This window comes from Phalacrocorax aristotelis, chromosome 8, assembly GCF_949628215.1.
Source record: "Phalacrocorax aristotelis chromosome 8, bGulAri2.1, whole genome shotgun sequence".
NCBI classification, from domain to species: Eukaryota; Metazoa; Chordata; class Aves; order Suliformes; family Phalacrocoracidae; genus Phalacrocorax; species Phalacrocorax aristotelis.
Window position 1 is genome coordinate 36,359,623 of NC_134283.1, and position 21,381 is coordinate 36,381,003.

The 21,381-nt window shown below is 53.7% G+C and overlaps 5 protein-coding genes across 5 annotated transcripts; 2 read left to right on the forward strand and 3 right to left on the reverse strand.

The window, feature by feature from the left end:
- Nucleotides 1-3,436: 3,436 nt before the first annotated feature.
- On the reverse strand, nt 3,437-4,271 carry HIGD2A (HIG1 hypoxia inducible domain family member 2A). Its single transcript, XM_075102567.1, has 2 exons — nt 4,075-4,271; nt 3,437-3,790 (listed from the first exon to the last, which is right to left on the reverse strand). The coding sequence occupies exons 1-2, from the start codon at nt 4,187-4,189 to the stop codon at nt 3,624-3,626; spliced, it is 282 nt and encodes a 93-aa protein (XP_074958668.1). The 5' UTR covers nt 4,190-4,271; the 3' UTR covers nt 3,437-3,623.
- Nucleotides 4,272-4,276: 5 nt separating this feature from the next.
- NOP16 (NOP16 nucleolar protein) lies at nt 4,277-7,138 on the forward strand. Its single transcript, XM_075102563.1, has 5 exons — nt 4,277-4,512; nt 4,682-4,796; nt 5,494-5,563; nt 6,343-6,449; nt 6,699-7,138. The coding sequence occupies exons 1-5, from the start codon at nt 4,277-4,279 to the stop codon at nt 6,840-6,842; spliced, it is 672 nt and encodes a 223-aa protein (XP_074958664.1). The 3' UTR covers nt 6,843-7,138.
- Nucleotides 7,139-7,418: 280 nt separating this feature from the next.
- On the reverse strand, nt 7,419-10,609 carry ARL10 (ARF like GTPase 10). The gene is made up of 4 exons (XM_075102562.1): nt 10,212-10,609; nt 9,373-9,535; nt 8,976-9,151; nt 7,419-8,515 (listed from the first exon to the last, which is right to left on the reverse strand). The coding sequence occupies exons 1-4, from the start codon at nt 10,539-10,541 to the stop codon at nt 8,339-8,341; spliced, it is 846 nt and encodes a 281-aa protein (XP_074958663.1). The 5' UTR covers nt 10,542-10,609; the 3' UTR covers nt 7,419-8,338.
- On the reverse strand, nt 10,524-12,271 carry LOC142061457 (uncharacterized). Its single transcript, XM_075102560.1, is given in 4 exon segments — nt 10,524-11,044; nt 11,046-11,112; nt 11,115-11,417; nt 12,130-12,271. Coding segments are annotated over 4 exon segments (936 nt in total). The 3' UTR covers nt 10,524-10,620.
- KIAA1191 (KIAA1191 ortholog) lies at nt 12,197-20,921 on the forward strand. Its single transcript, XM_075102561.1, has 7 exons — nt 12,197-12,372; nt 12,454-12,644; nt 14,045-14,171; nt 15,841-15,965; nt 18,108-18,214; nt 18,537-18,673; nt 19,129-20,921. The coding sequence occupies exons 1-7, from the start codon at nt 12,345-12,347 to the stop codon at nt 19,335-19,337; spliced, it is 924 nt and encodes a 307-aa protein (XP_074958662.1). The 5' UTR covers nt 12,197-12,344; the 3' UTR covers nt 19,338-20,921.
- Nucleotides 20,922-21,381: the final 460 nt, after the last annotated feature.

Consider the following 21,381-nt stretch of genomic DNA (forward strand, 5'->3'; position numbering starts at 1 on the left):
TAGCAGGGGAGCCCTGGGCCTGGGCTCTGTAGGAGGTTGTGCCCAGGGACCTGGCACAGTGAGAGGGGGAACACCCTACTCTGTGTTCCCCATCTCTCTCGTATGCTGGGAATAAACCTTACTGCAGCTGTCCTGGTGCTGGATGAGTAGCAGGCATGGCAGCCTCCTGTCTGGGCCTGGGTCCTAGCCGCAAGGCAGCGATCATAGTGGGACCTCTGGCTCCCATCTGCCTTCCTGGTGGGGTTTAGAGCAGAGCTGGCTTGCAGGGCTGGGAGGGTGGAGTAATAGCCCTGACTCAGCTCTGCACCACAAGGTTCTGCAGGGAGCACAGCTGCAGTGTGATGCTGCTGGGCTAGCAGGGACTGAGGAATGTGAGTGCAGACACCCAGGCTGGCCAGGACTGATAGTTGTTGCCCCAAGCCCAGCAGACCTCTCCTTAGCCTGGTTGTGCACCCCAAAAAGCTGGCGGGGCTCTGAGCAGCAATTGCAATGTCTGTGTCCAGTCCATCCTGTGGGGCTGGCAGTGCCAGGCAGCATGGTGGTGCAGGGCACTGGGAAGGGGCCATGGGGTGAGTGTGCAGGATGTTTCCTGTCTCTCCCCCAATACTGCCACCAATTGGGAATGTGGGGTGCCATGCTTTGGGGGCCCTTAGCTCTGCTCTGCTCCTTCCCCTGCTACTAGGATGGGAGATGGAGGCTGTGTGGTTGCAGGGAAGCAGATAGGAAGGTCCAGCTGCTGTGGAGCAGGTCCAGCCAAGGGTCCAGAGCAGGATTGGGCAGAGTTCTGGTGCTACAGCTTGTGCTGTCTCTGGAGAACAAGCCGCACAACTCTGCAGCTGCTCTGTGGTTTCTCTCTAGCCCCCGCTGGATTTGCACACCTAAGGCAGTGTGGTGAGATATCTCAGTCCCACCCCTGCCCTGCAAGGCACTCTTTCCAGCCTGAACACTGGCTTTCTGACCTCTGCTTGGTGAGGCTGGCACCAGCCACTCCAGCTTTGAGGCCCAGCCCAGGAAAACTGCAAAACTGTGTAGCAGGAGAGGGGCAGGCCTGTGCACACCCTGCTGCAGGGCAGCCTGGAGTTTGTGCCCCCAGTCTGCCCCACCAGGGTCTTGGGAAGGGCTTGGAGCAGTGGGCTGGGAGGACATGGAGCACAGCCCACAAAACATTTGCTTGAGCCTCACTGCAGAGCCCTGCTCAGCCAAAAAGCAAGTATGTGGAGCTCTCCTGCCCTGCAGGAAGGTCACCTGCCCTGTGACTGCAGCCCTCATAGGGTGACCAGGCAGTCCTGGCTGTGGGGCACAGGCTTAGCAGCAGGCTGGGAGAGGCAATGGGTGTGTAGGGAGTCACTCAGTGCTGTGTGCTAGGATTGTGCCCCCTTGTCCATAGGACTGATCACTATGTGCCCCTGCACTCCAGCATGCACAGGCAGCTTGCTGTGGTACAGGATGGACACTGATGCAGGATACCTTGGGACTTGGCTGCCTGCCTCTGCCTGTAACTGCAGAACAGTGGGAAGCACCTCTGGCTGCTTCCCAGGGGCAGGGACCCCCATTGCGCTCCAGCCCTTCAGCCCCCACAGGCAGCTAGTCCCACGTTCCCCTGGCTGCTGTGCACCCTGTGTCAGGCAAGGGCAGCCAGCTCTTGGGGAGCCACGCCCATAGCTGTTCTATATCCCCTCAGCTTTGGTATCTGTGACTGTTAAAATCACCTGTTAAATAAACCTACATCTCCAATCCTACAAGGCACTGTCATCTTTCTGCTTCATCAGCACATACATGTGTGTTTAGGAGAACCTGTAGCCACAAAGTCTCCTGTGGAAGGGATGGGTCTGGAGAACCTCATTCTACAAGGAAGAAAACAGAGGAGTGAGGGGAAATGCCAGAGGGTTTGTGCTAGGCCAGGGCAGAAGCAGTGGCAGCAGTACCAGGGGGGTCTGCTCTGCCCCCAGGGAGCTGTGAGCTCCTGCTTGTTGTTCTGATGGGCCAAGCTGATCTCCAGCCCACTCTGCACATCTCAAGGCTGCCAGGGGATTGCACTTGCAGATCTGCCCACCAGCTGCTTTTCACATCCCTGCCTCAAGCTGGCCAGGCTGAAAGCGCCGGTGAGGCAGCCAAAAACAGCTTCTGGGAAAGGCGTGCTGAGCAGGCAGCCACCCAGGGAAGGCAGGCAGCACCACAGCCCCGCAGGAGGCAGAGCCGTGGACTTCCCGGTGCAGAGGTGGAGCCGACCCTGCTCAGTACCAGCAATGGCTTGTCCCCCACCCTCGTGTTTCAGAAGTAACCTCTAGCAGCGAGAGCCTTCTGTGCTCCTTGTTGAGGCCCACCAGCACCATGGTTCCCCAGATGGGACAAACTAAGCACTTCATGAGCAGAGTGAGTTTACTCCTCACCCTGTCCTCCAGAGCCGCTTGTAAGGGCAAAGCAGTATCAGGAAGGTGCCAGGCAGCTGGCTGCAAAGCCACTGCCGGCAAGGGAGGGCCAGGGCACAGTAACCAACACGCACACACCCAGAGAGCAAAGCTTAGAGCGCCCCCGGCAGCTCAACGTGAGGAATTGCAGCAGCTAGCAAGGCCTGTGCCCCTCTCCTGCAGAGATACACTCTGCTTGCCGGCAGGTATATGCTGCTGCAGCCATGCAGCAAACAGATCTGACAGCCCCATTTCCTCCCCACGCTGCGCCCTGACACGGGAGAGCAAAGCCTCATTGCTCACCAAACACCCCTGGTATGATCCAAATGATCTAATGTCAACAGTGGGACTTGGAGCCACCCATGACGGTGTTTGTCATGATGCAGGCAGCACAGCTCCCTCAGGGAACGGGGCACTTGCTCAGCAGCCAGTCCCAGCTCATGCGAAGCAGCAAGCTGTGCGGGAACCAACTCCCCAGCAAAAGCAGCCGAAGCAGCAGTGCATCCCAGAGAACACGGCCAGCTCCTGTTTTGGAAATGTGAGTTCCCGAGTTGTTTTCACAGGAGTTACATCTCGTGTGTCCAGCTTGCATCACCACAGCTTCGAGGTAGCGTGCCTGCTCCCCTTCCTTCCTACGCTGTTTAGTCCTCTGGCTTCTCAATGCTCTGCAATCCAATATCAGTCAGAATCTCACTGCAATTCACTTTATTACTCACTGGTTGCAACCAGATTACATATTCTCCCCAAACAACTCACTCACTGCTTATGAACTCTGTCCTGACAGGATCAAACCATAAAAGAGCTGTTCCTTCCTACACAGGCAGCTCATTTCTCAAATGTTTGTGCACCGCCTGACTAAAGCCACACCTCAGGGCAGACCATGACCTGCAGGACACGATTTTAACAGACTCTGACAGCACCAAGCAGGGACAAGAGGTCTGACAGGGGTGAAGAGCCTTAGTGAGGCACAGCCTCTGGTGTTGCAGGAGGATAAGCTCTCAGGGAATCAAAAAATGCCACAGCCCAAATTTCAGGTTAATCACAGAGGTGTATTAGCCACATTTCCAGCGCTCTGTAACACAGAGCCTCTCTGATACTTGCTCCACTGAGACATCACAACTGTCTCTCAGAAAACTCCATCCGCAGCCAGGATCCACCCTGCCAGGTGGGGCACAGGCTGGCAGCGCGCAGCCACAGCTTCTCTCTTGCCTGATCTCATTTTCTAGATTTCATGGCCGTGACCACCATGCCTCCCAAGAGGGCCACGAAGGTGAAGCCCTGGGCCAGGATACGTGCCCGCATCATCAGCTGGGACTGCCGGGTGTTGCCTCTCTTGAAGCTGATCAGTCCGTAAGTCAGGACACCGACAGTGCAGAGGCAGCCTGTGGAGGACAGAAGGACAGACGGGTCAGCGAAGCGGGGCAGGGGCTTGCAGGACCAGCTCACACATCACCCCCCGTATCCCCCCGCACCTGAGCGTTGCTGGCTCGTTAGACAACACCCCCAGACTAGAGATGCGTCCCCGGAGGGCAGCCCGTCGGGTCGGGCTCAGGAAGGTCCAGCCCACTGCACACGCCCTCCCCCAGCCCCAGCCCCCACCACCCCAGCCCTTCCCCCACCCCCCAGCGCCCCCCTCCCCCGTTACCCCCCGACCCTCCCACTGCACCGAGGGGCACCAGAGGGTTCTCGCGAGTCTTGCGCAGAAACTTGTCCCCGAAGCCCTCCTCGCTGAACACCGGCAGCGGGCTGGGCTCCAACGGCGGAGGAGGCCCGGCCGCCATGGCTGCTGCCCCCGACGGTCAATGGGAGGGCGGGGGGGGGGACACACAGCTCCCGGCAGGCCGCACGCCCCGCCCCCGCCGCGGGGCATGCCGGGAGTTGTAGTCCGCGGCGGGGACACCCCGCAAGGTGGTGCGGGCGTGGGACTCCATTTCCCGTGGTGCCGCGCGGCGCGGCCTGGCGCTCCGCGGCGGCTGCAGCGGCAGCGTGGTTTCGCCATGCCGAAGGCGAAGGGGAAGAACCGGCGGCAGAAATACTCCTACAACCTCAACCGCAAGCGGCTCTACCGGAGCGCCCGCCGCCGCGCCGCCCCGCGCATCGCCTGGTGAGGCCGGGGGATGGGGGACGCGCGGGTCGCCGGCCCGTGCCTGGGCCGTGCGGGAGTGGGTGCTCCAGGGGGGACCTGTAGCACGGCTCGGTGGGCGCTCGGGGGGTAGCTTGTCTATGGGGAGGGGGACGCGCAGCCCGTGATGCCGGTGCCTGTCCCCGCACAGCTCGCATATCCGCCATGCCTGGGACACGACCAAGTCGGTGGCGCAGAACCTGGCCGAGATGGGCCTGGCCGAGGATCCCAACAAGGCCGTCCCCATCCCTAAGGAGAAGCTACTGGTGAGTGCGGCCGGGCTCTGCCGGGGAAGGGGAATGAGCGGCTGGGGCTGCTTCTCTGCGGGTGGGGGGTCAGGCGTCCTCCGGGACATGCAGCCGGGCTGGGGAGAGACAGGGTGGAGAGCAGCCTGCCCTGGAGTGTGGGACAGGTGTCTGCGGACCGGCCTCTGTAGGTGGATGTGCTTCTTCTCTTTACTGATACGCTTTTCTCATCGAGATCCTGGCGTGGAAATGAGCTGAGGTGTCACAGGGAAATAATGGGCTTTGGAAAAAGTACAAGTAATGTCAGTCAGTCTCCTGGGACTTGCCAAAGGGAGGTGGGGTTGGGAACACTGCAGCTGAGTTGCTCCTGATAAGAAAGCAAGCCTCTTTGTATACATCAGCACCAGCCTGGCCTGCATACATCAGTGGGCAACACTTCCAGGCAGAAGGTGGCCCCATGAAATGCCATACTCATGAAGAAAACAAGAGTGACCTTGTTTGCCACTTGTCTCCGTTCACACAGTATTGCTCATGCGACTGGCTTGCCCACAGTCTACCTTAATGGCACAAGAAAGGCTCTGCTCAAGCCGGCTAAGATTTCCTGGTCCTTGGAGCTGTTATATAAGCAGTCTGGAGTTTTGGGAGCAATGAGTTTTGAGGACACAGCTCTCTTCTAAACGGTCTTTTCTTGACTTGCTTTCTCTCTCATTTAACACAGGGGATGGAAGTGGAAAGCGATGGATGGGGACAAAGAAAGAAAATAGTGCGGAAGCCCTATGTGGTGAATGGTCAGTGCTGTTTCTGTCCTCCCCAGAAGTGCTTCACCACCTTCATCCTTGGCGGGTTTGCTGAACCGCACTGCTGCCATTGCATTTGGGGTTCTCCCAAGGCCCTGTGGGTTATTTTGTCTTTCATCTTTGTACTGCCAGACTGTCCTTAGCTGCTGTGCCATGCCAGGGGCAGGAAAGGCTGTTAATTCTTGTCCAGGCTTGCAGGCTTGTAGAGGAGTACCCCCCTGGCAGCAGTCAGCTGGGGGTTCCCAGCCAGGCTAGACCTGAGCTGGGAGCGAGGACAGCAGCTCTGCCATTTCTGTGTGTCCTCTGCCTCATGAATTTCCATTTCCCTCCTGTGCTGCTTTTTTTCACAGTATTTCTACCTGCAGACCCAAGAGGGCTCTTGTCACTCTGAAAGGCACTGGCATGTGGCACTGGGGTGACGAGGGACTGTGGCTGCAGTATGCCACGTTTTAGTGGTGGGCTGGGCAGCTCTGAAGAGTCACGCTCTGCAGCCGGGGCAGAAAGGCTCCACACCTCATGGTGTGAACTGGAGAGGAGCCGCAGTGCAGGCCTGGATGACTGCAGCCTATGCAGAGGGCTGTTGTCTTGTTTGTTTTCCTGCACGATCGTTCTGGGAAGCAGTCCTGTGTGTGCGAGCAGCTGAGCTATGCTGCAGGAGCCGCCTCCTTTCTGCAGTACTGGCAGCACTTGATCTTGGGAAGAGGCTGGGGACCTCTGAGATGCTGCTTGCTTCCTTCAGCTGCCTCACAGTGTCTGTGTCCTCTGTTTAGAGATGGAATATGAGGCCAGTCTCCCCGAGAAGAAGTCAAACACACTCTCGCGAGACCTCATTGACTACGTGCGGTACATGATACAGAACCATGGGGAGAACTACAAGGTAAGTACTGGCTGTCCCAGAGCGAGGAGCACCTGGATCTTCTGCAGGGTGGGATCCTCTCTGTCCTGGGTCCCATTTCAGTCAGCTGATTGTTAAGGGGAAGCTGCGCTTTTGAACCTCGGCCAGATCCCTGTCTGAGTCAGACAGTGATGACAGCCGGCCTGGGTGGGCCTTTGGAGCATGGCTGGGCTGGTTTTGTGTTTGCCCTTGGAGCCACTCCTCTCTGATTTATCCTCTCCTTTGTTACAGGAAATGGCTCGAGATGAGAAGAACTACTACCAGGATACTCCCAAGCAGATTAAGAGAAAGATCAATGTGTACAAGAATTTCTATCCTGAGGAGTACAAAGATTTCATATTATCACTCAAGCAGGAAAAGATGGACATGCAGTGATTGCCCTTTTTTCTCAGGTTTGCCTGCAAGTGCAGGTTTGATGTGACCATTTTCTGAACCAATTGGGGACTGACAGACAGGTGACGGTCACAAGCTCAGCACCAGCAAGCTGAGCTACGCAAAGCCTCTGGCAATGGAGGAAGGACCTTCATTAGACAGAGACAGTTATAATCAGGCATGAAAGACTCTTGGCTATGGCTTGTGGCATTGGGACTGGATGTGCTGTGCTGCTCCCTTTCTGTGTGGCCATCAGCACTTCTTTTGCCTTGTTAAAATAAATTACTCTTTCAAGCTGGTGTGAATGTCTTGCTTGTGGGCTCCCGCTTGGTGCAGTCCTGCTTCAGAGAGCTCCTGGTGCCGACCTGTGGGACACAGGCATCGGGTGTGTGTCCCTGCAGCAATGGGGCTGGGCGCCCACGGGGTGCAGGCAGCACTTGGGCCTTTGCTGATTCATCTGTAAGCAGATGCTGGAGTGGGGCCATGTGCTGCTTCCTTCCCTTCTGAGTGACCTTCCTGCCTCCAGCTTGGAAGACCAGGCTGGAGGCCCCTTCCCTGCCAAGGAGCTGGAGGGCAGCAGAGTGATCAGCCTCTTTTATTGACAGAAGGAAGAAGCAACTGTACAAAAGGTTTCACAGCAGAGACCAGCACATACTCCCTTTCACCAGTGTGCTCCCCAGCTTCTGCAATAGGTTTTCCAGGACCCAGTGCCCCACGGCCTGACCCAAGAGCCCTTCTGCCTGCAGGCAGGGCTTCCTGTGGGCCCTGAGCCTGGCCTCTTCCCCTTCTCCCTGGGGCAGCTGAGAGGGAGGGAGACCAGGCAGGGGGGCAAATGCCTGCTCAGTGCAACTCCTACCAAATAGACTGGCTTTACCCCTGTTCAGGGTGAAGGGGCAGTGCAGGGCTGCACAATACCTGCCTTCATCTCTCCTACACAGGGCTTTAAATTCATAGTTGGGGGAATTGACAGCTGTGCTCTGCCCTGATAAGGGACAGCCTGAGTTGGTTATTCCCACTGGTGTGCGCTGTATTGGCAGGGCTGTGCCAGCAGTAACTCCCTGTGTTTTTTGGAAAGGAGAGCCCATCTCCTGGGATGACCTGTCTGTGCTGGTGGGTAGAAGGGCTACCTCACTTTTTCAGCCCCATTCATTTAATATCCTGCAGGGCTGCTGTGAAGGTGCGGGGCCCTGCCGTGTGCTGCACGTTCCCACTCACCAGGAGGTAAGAGCCATGCTTGTGCCACCATCCCAAGGGAGGCTTCATCCCTAAAGTGGGGTAGGCAACTGCCCTCTCCTTGTGGCAGAAAGCAGAGCCTGCTGCTCATGTTTCCCAAGGGCAGCTGTGCAGCAGCTCAACCCCAAACCTTGTGGGGTGCAGCAAACACCCCAGAACTGGCAGCCTGCTACCAGCAAGTCTTCAGTTCCAGGGCTCCTGCCTGGCCGCCTCCATCCTGTGCCGCAGACCCCAAATACAAGCCAGGGGTGGGAGCCTGTGTGGGCTCAGGGCTGGGAAAGCAGGGTGACCAGCAGGCTTTTCACGCGGAGGACGCTGGTGGCAGTGCTTAGGCTGGCCCAGGTCGCGCTGGTGGGCAGGAGGAAGAGCTCCCGCTGCCCACTCAGCATGTGCAAGGCCAGCTCCTCCTGCAGCTCTGCCGCACTGAGGGCATTGCTCTTATCCTGCAAGGGAGAGAGAGAGGTGGCCACTCCGGAGGGGAGCCGTGCTGGGAGCAGCGCTCCCGGCTGGCAGGGGCCCCATCCTGCCTGTGCAGTCCTGGCAGGGACTGTGTGCTGACAGGGCTGCCTTGCCCTCACGTTGGAGTCGCTTTGGCACAAGCTAACGGGAAGGAGCACCAGGCATGCTCTTGGCCACCTGCCTGGGGAATGTATTTCCCCTGTAGGATTTTGCAGGCTGCTCCCGGGGTATTCTCCCAAAACTTGTTAGCTGAGGCACTGGTAATGGCAGCCACGCCTCCTGATGAAAACTGGATGAGACAGCCCCCAAGAAATCAGATTTTGTAAGAGCGAGTGGATTTTGGGTATCAGGATTTCCCCTTGGAGCCCTGGGGAGGGTCAGTTTTGCTGTAAACAGCCCTGGGGGCAACTGGAGGGACAGATGGATGGATGGATAGACACCCACCTGCTTGTTGGCCAGCACGACCAGGGGCAGCCGGGGCTCCGCAGCTAGCAGCGCATGCAACTCCTGCCGTGCCGTCAGCAGGCGCGACCTGTCCACCGAGTCCACCACAAACACCAGCACATGGGCCTGGCTCAGGTAGTGGGGCCAGTATGCTCGCAGGTTCTGGCTGCCCCCCACTGCGGGAGATGGGCAGGATCAGACCCCTGCGCAGGGGCATGCAGGGCTGCCACCTCCTGCCTCCCTGTAGCACCCCGGGGAACCAGACGTCCTGCTGCCCAGGATGCTCCCACCGCCTGGGATGCTCTGCACCCCACAGCCTGGTGCCGGCAGGTGCGGACAGCCTCCGTGCCATGCAGGCTCAGCCCCAGGGGACACAGCAAAGCCAGGCCAGTCTTACCCTCCAGCAGGTCCATCTCCAGTCCCTCGATGTAGAGCTGGGCAGAGTTGAAGCCATGGGTGGGTGCAATGTGCTCCCTGGCTGTCTGGCTGCAGATGTAGTGCAGGACGCTGCTCTTCCCTGCCCCGTCCAGCCCCAGCACCAGCACCTGCCGCCAGTCCAGCTGCGGGGACGCAGGAGGGTGTGGGACTGATCCCACGATCTGCAGCCCCATGCTCAGGCAGCTGGTTGAGGGACCAGCCCGGAGCAAGGAGTCCTGCCAGCTCCCCCAGCCCATGCACCCCCATCTCCAGCCCAGTGGGCTGCAGGGGTGGTTCAGACAGGGGACCCCTTCCCCAGCAGGATGGACTGCCTGAGGGTCCCCAAGGGCCGTCATCCTGCAGAATATCCTGGGGAACAGAGCCTGACTGGCTCCACGGGGATCCTGGTGCAAGATCCCAGGGTGATCCTGACCCTGCATCCCCTTCCCCAGCCCCATGTGCTCAGAGGGATCCCGCAGGCGATACAGAACCTTCCCTAGCCTGATGATCACAGAGACGATGCCGACCCCCTGCCCCTTCCCCAGCTGGACGGTCTCGATGGTGTGAGAAACCCGGAGGGATCCCCTGCCCCGTTGGGATTGGAGAGATTCCGAACCCCTGCCCCGCCCCTGTCCCGTGGGATCGGAGAGGTCCCGACCCCCTGCCCCATCCCTGCCCCGTTGGGATCGAAGAGATGCCGGTACTGGGCTCCCGGTGTAGAGGATCCCGGTATGGGGGATCCCAGGGAGATCCCGACCCTGCGCCCTTCCCGCCCCGCGACGAGCCGGGGGTCCCGGCGAGGGTCCGCCCCGCCCTTACCACGTCGCCGGCGGGGGCTCGCTCCCGCAGCTCCCGCAGTTCCTGCTCCCACCAGCCGCTCCAGTCGGTGCCGGTGCCGGTGCCGCGGAAGCAGATCTTCCAGGCGATGTAGAGGAAGGAGCCGAGGGCGGCCACGGCGGCCCCCAGGGCCAGTGTCAGGTCCCGGAGGGCGCCGGGCGGAGCCATGCGGCACCGGCGCAGCTGCAGCCCCCCGACCCCGCCAGCTGTGCCCGCGGGCGGCGCGCCAGCGCCAGCTGTGCCCGCCCCCGACGTCACCGCCGCCCTTAAAGGGGACGCTCCGACCGCGGTAGGGATGGAGGGATGGGTCATAGAACCATAGAATCACTAAAGCTGGAAAAGATTTCTAGGATCATCAAGTCCAACCGCCAACCCAACAAGCCCAGACCTCCTAAATCAAGTCCCCAAGTGCCACGTCTACATGTGTTTTGAACACCTTCAGGGATGGCGACTCCACCACCTCTCTAGGCAGCCTGTTCCAATGCCTGACCACTCTTTCAGTGAAGACGTTTTTCCTAATATCCAATCTAAACCTCCCCTGATGCAGCTTGAGGCCATTTCCTCTTGCCCTACCACTAGTGAGTTGTGAGAGGTGACCAACACCCACCTCACTACCACCTCCTCTCAGGTAGTTGTAGAGAGCGATAAGGTCTCCCCTCAGCCTCCTCTTCTCCAGACTAAACAATCCCAGTTCTCTCAGCCACTCCTCATAAGACCTGCTCTTCAGACCCTTCATCAGCTTCGTTGCCCTTCTCTGGACACACTTGAGCACCTCAATGTCCTTCTTGTCCTGAGGAGCCCAAAACCGAATACAGTATTTGAGGTGTGGCCTCACCAGTGCAGAGCACAGGGGCACGATCACTGCCCTGCTCCTGCTGGCCATGCTATTCCTGATACAAGCCAGGATGCTGTTGGCCACCTTGGCCACCTGGGCACACTGCTGGCTCATGTTCAGCTGGCTGTCAGCCAGCTCCCCCAGGTCCCTCTCTGCCAGGCAGCTCTCCAGCCACTCTTCCCCAGGCCTGTACCATTGCATGGGGTTGTTGTGACCAAGGTGCGCGACCTGGCACTTGGCCTTGTTAAACCTCATACAGCTGACCTCAGCCCATCGATCCAGCCTGTCCAGGTCCCTCTGCAGAGCCTTCCTGCCCTCGAGCAGATCAGCGCTCCTGCCCAACTTGATGTCATCTGCAAAGTTAATGAGGGTGCACTCAGTCCCCTCATCCAGATTATTGATAAAGATGTGAAACAAGACTGGCCCCAACACTGAGCCGTGGGGAACACTGCTTGTGGCTGGCTGCCAACTCGATGTAGCTCCATCCATCACAACAATCTGGGCTGAGCCATCCAAATGGATGGAGGGAGGGAGGCCTCCCCAGCTGGTGTACAGACAGGTGAGCCACCGCCAGGCCCCACACCCACCCAGCACCCAGCACAGCAGGCACCCATGGGCCCAGGCATTGCACCTGCTGCCCACAGGACTCTTTTGACCCCAGTTCTCCCCAGTGACACAACGCATCCCTGTGCTGGGCCAGGTTCCTCTGAAAGCAGCTGCAGGACCTTCCCTGGAGCCACTGTGCCTGGGTCCCACCCCGCTGCCAGGCCCGAGGGCTGGGCACCCCTCCGTGGGAGTCCTATGTATTTTGCTGTAAGCTCATGGTGGGGCAGGGGATGGGGGCAGGCAGAACCAGGTGGCAGGTGTGCCAGAGTGGGCAGGGTCAAGCAGCACCACCGAGGCAGCAAACCCCACGGCAGTGAGGTCTGGCAGGGACGGGGTGCGGCGGGCAGCGATGCCCACCCGTGCCCCAAAGCCCAACGCCCGACGCCCCCGTGGGGCCCGGCCACGCCCTGCACCTTGCTCACGCCCCTTTCTCTAGGCCACGCCTCACCGCATACCGACCTACAACTCCCAGCGTGCCCCGCGCGCCGCCGCCAGCTCTCGCGAGATCTACGCGCCTATAAGAGCCCTCCCGCGGTGGGGGATGGAGCTCCTCGCGCCTCCGGGCCGACGGCGGCGTTGGGTCCCCCGCCGGCCCCGCCATGGCGCCGCCGGTCCCCAGCCCGCCGTCCCCCGCCGAGCCGCGCTAGCCTCAGCCGAACCGCGGCGCCGCCGCCATGACCTCGCGGCAGCCTGACGCTCCCGGTAAGGCCTCCCCCATCCCCGCGCTCCCCACCGGCCCCGGTCGGCCCCGGCGGCGCTGAGCGCTGCCCTCTGTGTTCGCAGCGCTGGAGCAGGGCGGTGGGGCCCGCCCTGGCAAGATGTCGCTGCCCGTCGGCGTGCCGCGACGGGCCTTCAGCTACGACGACGCCCTGGAGGACACGGCTCCCATGACCCCGCCGCCCGCCGACCTCTGTGCCAACGTCCTCTGGAAGCAGCCGGTCATCCCCGAGCGCAAGTACCAGGAGCTCTCGAAGGTACGGTCCGGCCGGTTGCCTCAGCCCGGACCAGGTGCCTTCAGTGTGCTGCTGCAGCCCGGCCCTGGTAGCCCTCCGGCCTGGCTGGGACACAGCACTGGGCTAGCTGCTGCCCCGCCGGGCCCTCGGAGCCCTTGGTGGGTGCTGGGGGCAAAAGGCCAGCTTTGCTGCCTGGCTCTGTTGCAGGGATGTTGAAGTATGGCTAGGATAATCGTGTTCTGGGGGTTCCCTTGCTTATCGGAGGTGTTAACAGGTAAAAAAGCTGTAGGGTGTAACCAGGGGTTACTAAACCAGAGCAAAGGGTAGATGAAGGTTGGATGTAAATTCTTTATGATGAGGGTGGTGAGGCACTGGTACAGGTTGCCTGGAGAAGCTGTGGATGCTCCGTTCCTGGAAGTATTCGAAGTCAGTTGGGATGAGGCTTTGAGCAACCTAATTTAGAATCATACAATCATTAAGGTTGGAAAAGACCTCTAGGATCATCAAGTCCAGCCATCAGCCCAACAGACTAGTGAAAGGTGTCCCTGCCTGCAGCAGTGGGGCTGGACTAGATGATCTTTGAAGGTCCCTTCCAACCCAAACTGTTCTATGAAATGACACTGGGGATGCTTTGAGTGCAAGACCAGCTCTGCTAAATTTAGTTAAATTTCGATTGAAGTGAAGGTAAATGTTGTTGAATGGAAGTGAGTAACCCTGCATCCTTTGGAGCTTAACCTCTACTTTTCACCTCATTTTGTTTTAAAATCTTTCTTGTGGAAGAAAACTTAGATATGTTTGGCACAAAAACTGAACTGTCCAGTCATGGAACAGTAACTGCTGTGTTAGGGGGAGGAAGTCTGTTTCACAAGATTTCTTGTTTTCTAGCATTTATTGTCTGATTCTTTTGTTGCTAGCATCTAGTGATCAGTGGTAGAGCTATGACCACTAGATACACTGAGCAAGAAACTGATACAGGGGATGAGGGGGAAAACAAGATCTAACACCAGCCTCTAATCTGTGTGATGCCATTCTGTAAATAGTTTGTGTTTCTGAGCTGTCTGGAAGGTGCTCTTACCCAACTAACCTTGCAGTCTGATTTGCAGCTATGAGAATAGAAGTAAACATGTTCTGGCTTCTTTCCTGTTGACCTTTTTGTACTTAGACTAACAACTTGTTGGCTCTGAGCTTGGTAGGTTTTCAAATGTTGGATGTGAGCTGCTTGTTCATGGCTAAGAATTGCAAGGTTCAAGCTCTAAATGTTCCTGGACTGTAGTGAGAATGGTGTATGGGTTTCTTCCATGGGATGAAGGCTAGCTGCTAGAGCAGCTTGGCCTTGTCTCATTTGGGTAGTTAGAGATGTGACCTGGCAAGGTGCTGAGGTACTTTTTTATCTTAAACTGTACCCTGCTTCTTCCCCACAGATTGAGGAAGGGGATGCTAACATGAATGCACCTGTCATAACTCCTTCATCATCCACTGAAAGTGTGAACAAGGTACCTGTGGTGAAGGCCAAGGCCACTCATATCATCATGAACTCTCTCATTACAAGTAAGAACTCTCACCTCTAATGTGGTGGCTAATGCGGTGGGCATGTGAGCATGCTCTGGCTTGGTAATGCCTCAAGGTAACTACCAGAGTTCCTGGACAGCTTGTAGGTTCAGACTGACTCTACTCTTGAGCTGTATGAGGTGGTTTTTTTGGAGGATGATTCTAGAAGGAAGCAAGGAACTGGAGAATAGGCCACACTTACTGCCTCTGTTTCCAGGTGCTGGAGGTGGGTGATGAGGGAGGAGTGCAGGGTAGATTATCAGCTGATGTGACACTGCAGTCCATGCTACCTTGTTGCTGGAGTGCAGAGGTTGCTGCTGCTATTCTGTTTGCTTATTAACTTGCTATTCCCGAATGACAGGTGAAGCTCTAAAATTAACCAGAGTGGTGTGGAGAGCTGACATACTGTGCTAATGGAGCACTTGCTGGCATTTATGTTAATAGCAGCAGCAGCTCTCTTGCTAACAGTAACCCTTAAAAAAACAAACCTCATAATTCATGGTGCTTTGAAATTGAGTTGGGTCAGTTATGCTTGCAGAGAAGACATGCCTGTTTGCAGCAAGAGGAATTATTCATGTGTTAATCTGTCCCTGCTGCTGCCTCTTTTAGCAGCTGGGATCTGAGCTTCATCTTTTCCTCCAAGCAGTGCTTCCAAAGACTTCTAGATTTTCAGACCAGCATTTTGGAATAGCTATACATTTGTTCTTGTTACAGCCTTGGCTCAAAAATAGCCAGCGCTTTAGAAAATAACATCCAGGAAAATGGACTTTCTTCTCAAAAGCAGCTCCTGATCTAGTCTAATGATAAAATGCCAATTAGTTAAAACCATGATGGTCTAAAAATCTTCTTGCGCAGTAAGAAGTCAGGAGCCCTAATCTACACTTCCCAGGAAGAACATTCAGTCACAAGCTGGAAATAAACAGACAAAGGTCCTCTAGATTTCTCATATATACAGTGCACTATCCCTGCAAATAACTTTAACATGGGAAGTGTTGTCTCTTTTAAAGATGACATTGGGCTTTTCCAGAATTTTTTTGTACTCTAATTCCTTTTGACTTTTCTTAGTTCCAGTAGGGAGCGAACATTTTATGCTGCTGGTGGTGGGAAACTGCTTATATTTTTCAGAACTGAAGCTGATATCAGTGTATTAGAAGCTGGCTCTGTATTTGGCCGAAAAAGCTTACTTTTTCCTAATCTAGAATCCCTGGGAGTCTTTACCACCGGTTCTGCAAGGCTGTGATTGTCAGATTAGCTACTGTGGGAAGTCTTTCGGAAGACTTCATTTTTTTTGTTGGCAAAAAACCCTCCTGTGACCCTAGAGGGCCAATTAAAATGTACAGCTTATTGGTGTCTCCAAGATTTAGGAAGTTGTAATTAGGAGCAATGCAGCTTTTTGGGTGAGATGGCTTTAATTACAGGTGTTGCATTTGTAATACGTCTGGTGATTTGGGACAAATCACTGCTCATCTGACTTAGCCCTATGACTCAGTGTGCTTTTCAAGTTGGAATATCTCATTAGCTTCATCTTGCTGCCTCTATCAACTCATCACAACATATAGGTATGAATGATGAAAAAAGGGTCTTACATTTAGTTGCTTAAGTTGCCTTTGTCTGCCAGAATTGCTTTTGGTGGCATTTCTGTGTGAATATGTGCTCTTGTCCATTCCAGAGCAGACTCAGGAGAGCATTCAGCGCTTTGAGCAGCAAGCAGGACTGAGAGATGCTGGCTATACTCCCCACAAAGGCCTCACTACTGAGGAGACCAAGTATCACCGAGTGGCTGAGGCTGTCCATGTAAGGCTTGCTTTGCATTGGCTTTCTCCATGTAGGTTGTGTACTAGCTTAACACCTGTCTGGTGACATAACTTTTTGGAGCAATTTGCTAGGACTCCTTGAACTGCTTCCTCTGAAGGCTTTTAGCTCATTGTGTAAAAAAGGTTGCTCACTTATATTTTAAACTTAGTGTTAGCCTTTATAGTTTTGAAACAAACTTTTTACTGAAATCTGTCATATTCCACAGTCATGTCAGACTATCACAGTTGTCTTTCCAGGTGGGAACATCCCTACACAGAATCTTGTTGCTTGCTGTACCTTTGAATGGTGCCCTGCAGTTGATTGTTTTAACTGTTTGTCCCAAGAGAACTTGTAAGCTGTGCATTTCTGATGTGGGAGTTAGACGAAATTGGGCTTGCCTCTTACTGGAAATAAAGGCAAAGGTCTTGAATCAACATGTTGCTGATGAGCTCAGTTGCCCACAGTAATCTTGCAGCTGGAGTTAGTGAACTCTCCAAGTGTGTTCCCACAAGGTCAAAGTTTCAATAATAGCATTGGTGAATTGCATTAGTGTGGCTTGGATAGCCACAGGAAACATTCTGAGAAGGGGCCTGTGTAGTTGGTGTTTGAACTATAACTGCCCTTCAAGTGACTTCTTCAAAGTTGTTAGTACTGTCTGCCTTGTAATAACCTGGTTCATGTACACCCAGTTCCTGTTTATTTAATGACCAGGCGTACTCTTCAAATGCAGTTCATATTGGTGTTCAAGAGTGTCATGGACTGTTGCTGGATTGTTATCTGCAGCAAGACAGATGGTTTGTTAATGTGCTTCACTGATGAGGTGCCAGGTACTTAACATATACCACAATTTTATTAAGTTTTCCACTGTCCTTAAGCAAGTTTGCTTTAACCCATATAGTAAGCCCAATACATAATAAGGCAGAAATTGGTAGAGCAAGATACATGAAATCAGGGGAAGGGGGATACAATCTGCTTGGTGTTCCAGTAGTCTGTGGTGAGGTCAAAGGTGATGGGGGTCTCAGACCAGCTAAGAGGGAATTCCACTGAGTTACTCCCATTCTCCAATTTTATAGCTGCTGTGAAGCTCCCAGTCCCCACATGTCTTTGTACCCAGAGTCTTAATTGCTACAGCACATCCTGCTATGACTTTTGGAGCTGAACAGAGGCTGTTTGGGTAGATAAATGAGGGGAAAAGAGGAAGGGAGGCCTCATGATTCAGTGAAAATGTTCGCTTCTATAATTAGAGCCACACAACTAAACCTTCAATGATGAGTTGTGCTTGTGATTAGTGTTAGTTGTGAGTGGGTGACAGCTTCTTGATTTGGTTTAAATACTTCCCCCAGGGTGTTCTGTTAGAAACTGTTTAGGCTCTTGTTATAGGTTTAGGCCCGATTTTCTGGCAGCTGATAAGCAGTGTAGGGAGTGACAAAGGCATATTATCGAAGTCTAGCCCACAGCCCCAACTGTGCAATCAAGGGGTGACTACCAAGTCTTCATCTAGTTCCACCCCTCACCTCAGCCTCATCATGGTGTCCCCTCTTCAGCAGACCCCTGACACTAGTCCGGTTCCAGGGTCAGGACCCCACATAGAGCAGTGTTTCCATCCTGTCATATGTGGATTACTTCTCAGGGTCTAATGCTCTTAGACCTTGTACCTTCTGTACAAAGTCTGGTCTTACCTTCTTTAGAGAATCCTTGGGACTGAAAACTTTGCTCTGAAAAGTGCTGGAGACAAATGGCTGATGTGGCATTTAGACTTGTTACAGGTAGCTGAACTGATCTGCAAGCTCGCTCTGCTACATCTGCAGCCTCCTTCTGAATGCTGATATTGAAGCAGTGCATTACTGGTGGGTAGTGACTCTGAATTGCAGAGTGAGCTGTAGGTGTTACTTCCTCTAGCCTGGAGGATGTGTCTTTGAGCGTGGCAGACTTCCAAAATGCTTGTATCTGATGTGGAAACAAGCTTAAGGGGTGAATGTGAGTATTGTAGTACTGGGTTCAGCTTTATGTGAAGTGACATTAAATCCTTTATCACCTGTAATATAAACAATTATCCAGTTTTACAATAAAACTGGCTGTTTGTTCCTTACATCTTGTATTTAAACTCAATTGCTTCTGTGTTTCTCTTGCTTCTCTTAATAGAAGCTAAAAATGCAGAGTCGAGAGATGACAAAAGATGACAAACAGACTACTTCTGCTCAATCCACTCCAAGCAGCACTCCCCACTCCTCTCCCAAGCATAAAAACAGGTACTCTGTCCCTGGCAGATCACTGTCTCCCTGGGTTTCCTACAGGCTGCTGAGGTGGGACCTGCTACAAATAACCTCTTTATCCAGCAAGGGACTGTCTAAGGGCTGAAATACAGAGCTTACTATGGATTTGTGTTGGATAGATCCAAATATTGAAAGCTTGTGAAACTTCAGCATGCATATCTTCATTCTGGGTGGTAACAAACCTTTTGAGATTGAGTAAATTGTCCCTGATAACTACATGTAAAGTTCTTGGCATGGGGGGGGGGCACTTGAAGTATTTATTCTTGTGTTTTATATATATCAATTATTTTTTTCCTAGGGGCTGGTTTAGTCAGGGATCCTCTACTTCTGTCATTGGCCCAGACTTTGCCATAGAAGCTGGTGGGGACAAATTGCCATCTGAAAGATGGAGCTTTTTTGGACCCAAAGCCATCCAGAAATCCACCAATGATCCAGGTATGTCCTCTAAGACCTCCTGCCCTGCAAGAGCTAGGGGAGAACTGTCATACAACAAACTTGCTAGCTAGTTCTGGAACCTTACCCTGCCTGCCTTGTTACTTTCTAGGACCACCTTGTGAATGTGTGCTATTCATATAATTTCTGTGCCTAAATATAAAGCAGTTGGGTAAAAACCTGTGCCAAGGATATGAAAGTAGAAATTACTTGCACTGAGCTGCAGTCGAAAGGCAGGATGTGAAGGTGACAGCTTTTTACTCTTTCTGCTGCCTGGTAGAACCAGAACTGGAAGTGTCAGCCACTGGAGTAGGTTTTAGGTGACATGAAGCTGTGGTGTCTTGCATAGGCTTTCTGCAGTGTTGGGCATCAGTGACAGTGCCTGTTCCTGGCAGCAGTGGAAAAAGGACTTGACTAGTTTTCCTAGCTCTTACTTGCTGTAATTTTTTTATAATCAGGAGGATTTACTGTCCAGTCCTATAAGGGGGCCCAGAAGCCATCCCCGATGGAGCTGATGCGTGCTCAGGCTACTAGGATGCCAGAAGATCCAGTCAGCTTCAAGCCACCCAAAATGGACATCCCAGTCACAGAAGGGAGGAAACAATCTCCACGTTCCCATAATATCAAACCTCGGGATCTGAACGTACTCACTCCCACGGGTTTCTAGGAAGAATGCTTCTGGTGTCTTTAGTAGGCTACAGGGTGTCTTAGGCTCTGCTTCCCTGTCCCATTGTGCTGCAGTAAAATAGGGACGTTGTCCTTCCAGCTCTTCATCTCAGAAAAGGAAACAGTTGTGACTGTCCTCCTAAAGCCAGTCTTGGAAAAACTCCTGCACGAGTACTAAACCAGTGTAAACCATCCTGTCTGCTGTATTGCACCATTTCAGTGTGCTAGATGTGCTTACCAGTACACTGCACCACAGTAAAACCTTGAACTGTGTTTTTTGGTACAAGACTGCATGTGATGTGCAAGCAGGCTGGCTTGTCTTCCTGTAGTCTGACTGTCTTGTCATGCTCAGTGCTGGAGTATCCTCAGGAGCGCTGTGGTTCTGTCTGGTGTATACAGAGCACCAGTGGAAAATAATGAAAACAAGCAAGGACTAAAAACTGGATCATTAATTGCCAGAAGGAAGTTGCTCTGGGAATGTGGTGGATTAGTAAATGTGGCACTCCCTTACTATCCAGTTCAACACCTAGTACTTCTTTTGTTCTTGGAATATTTTTTTAAGGGAAAAGTGGAGCACTCTAAGATGCTTTTAATAGAAAGGCAGGAAGCAGAATCTAATGGGACTTGGCAGTAACAAGGAAGAATTGCTTCTCTTCCAGCTCTTGTTCCTCTGAAAAGGTGGAAATGACCAGGCTGGTATGACGTGGACCAAGTAATCCTCCTCTCCTTCTGCCAAACACTGTTCTGCCTTCTAGACAACAGACTTACAGATGTTCTGGCACTCTGGGTGCTGATTGATTATTTTTTTTTAGCATCTTATGAGTCACGTACTAGAAGTGTATTATACACCAGGCACACTTCTCAGGTAGGGTTTTCTGTTTCATCAGGGTTAAATGCATTTTGCAGGGCTGGGGGAGGACTGAGGGTGGATCAAGTCTAAACATTCCTCCCTGTTATGATACAGCTACATGTAACTTGGCCTAGTCAGAATCAGTTACTGGGAACAGCTAACACTTGCTTTCATGAAAAGTGGAAGGAACTCCTGGCTACCATCTAATTCTGTAAGCATTATAGGCAGCATTGCTCTGTAGTCTTCACCTGTCCTGTGGCAAATGGGTCTCCTCTCTCATCTCATGATTGTGTTGCAGAGCTCCCTCAGCCAGCAGCAGGCTTTATGTAGTGGTGAGGTGGAAGCGCAGCCTTGTATATGGTGCTGGCAGCTTCTCTATTGCAAGGACATTATACAGAGGTTACTTAACAGCTGGTAACTGAGCTCTGGGTTTTCTACCTTCTTAAACCAAGCATTCCTCCTGGAGGGTGAGGCAGGGTTGGCTCAGTTGTCTTGCTGCTGTCCCCTCTGAAGAAGCATGTTTTGTGGCTCTGCTTCCTCTCAAGCTTGAACAGCACTGCCAGCAATGTGCTGTGTTGAAAGTCTCTTACCTGACCAAGCAGTTTTCACTGTCACCACTCATTTGCACCTTGGCAATCAGTCTCATTTGACATTAATTTATTTGTTGTCTGTATTCATGTTGCTAATGTGTATGATTTTTGTTTGTTACAATAAAATAAAATCCTTGTCAGTGGAGGTCCTTGGTGTGTGTTAGCACTGGCAAAGCATCTGTGGAAGAAATGTGGGGCTGTCCAGTGAGTGTGGGGTCAAGATTCTGCCTAATAAGGCTCTGGCAGCACTTGCGCTCTGTAAAACTGCATTTTAACAGGGAGTCTAGGTATAAAGCCAGACTCAGTCTTAGGGCTTGTGCAGATGAAAAGAAACATGAAATCTTTGTTTTCTTGTGCTCTTCAAATGGTGGTTCTTCATGTGTCTGAGACAGCTTCTCTTGCAGCTTGTGAGCACTCCATACACTGGAGGTGGGCACAGGCATGGGAGCCAGGCTGCTGTTTTCCTAGAGGTGCCCAGCTCCTGGTGGTGCAGCCATATCTGCTTTGCCTTCCTCTAAAAAGTTCTGGTTTGAGTGCTGTTGTGGCATCTGTAGCTGCCAAAGATCTGCTGATAGAGCACTCAGTTCTCCTGGGCTGGAGGTGTT

Bases quoted from the DNA above. Each gene is read 5' to 3' on its own strand.
- ARL10 (XM_075102562.1), bottom strand. From the start codon at position 10,541: ATGACCCATCCCTCCATCCCTACCGCGGTCGGAGCGTCCCCTTTAAGG. The intron at 9,536-10,211 runs GTAAGGGCGGGG...GCGTCCCCGCAG, and splicing joins GAGCCCCCGCCGGCGACGTG to CTGGACTGGCGGCAGGTGCT. The intron at 8,516-8,975 runs GTGGGTGTCTAT...TCTCCCTTGCAG, and splicing joins TCGTGCTGGCCAACAAGCAG to GATAAGAGCAATGCCCTCAG.
- KIAA1191 (XM_075102561.1), top strand. From the start codon at position 12,345: ATGACCTCGCGGCAGCCTGACGCTCCCG. The intron at 12,373-12,453 runs GTAAGGCCTCCC...CTGTGTTCGCAG, and splicing joins GCGGCAGCCTGACGCTCCCG to CGCTGGAGCAGGGCGGTGGG. The intron at 15,966-18,107 runs GTAAGGCTTGCT...TTCTCTTAATAG, and splicing joins GAGTGGCTGAGGCTGTCCAT to AAGCTAAAAATGCAGAGTCG.
- NOP16 (XM_075102563.1), top strand. From the start codon at position 4,277: ATGCCGGGAGTTGTAGTCCGCGGCGGGGACACCCCGCAAGGTGGTGCG. The intron at 4,797-5,493 runs GTGAGTGCGGCC...CATTTAACACAG, and splicing joins TCCCTAAGGAGAAGCTACTG to GGGATGGAAGTGGAAAGCGA. The intron at 5,564-6,342 runs GTCAGTGCTGTT...TCCTCTGTTTAG, and splicing joins GAAGCCCTATGTGGTGAATG to AGATGGAATATGAGGCCAGT.
- HIGD2A (XM_075102567.1), bottom strand. From the start codon at position 4,189: ATGGCGGCCGGGCCTCCTCCGCCGTTGGAGCCCAGCCCGCTGCCGGTG. The intron at 3,791-4,074 runs GTGCAGTGGGAG...TGTCCTCCACAG, and splicing joins GAACCCTCTGGTGCCCCTCG to GCTGCCTCTGCACTGTCGGT.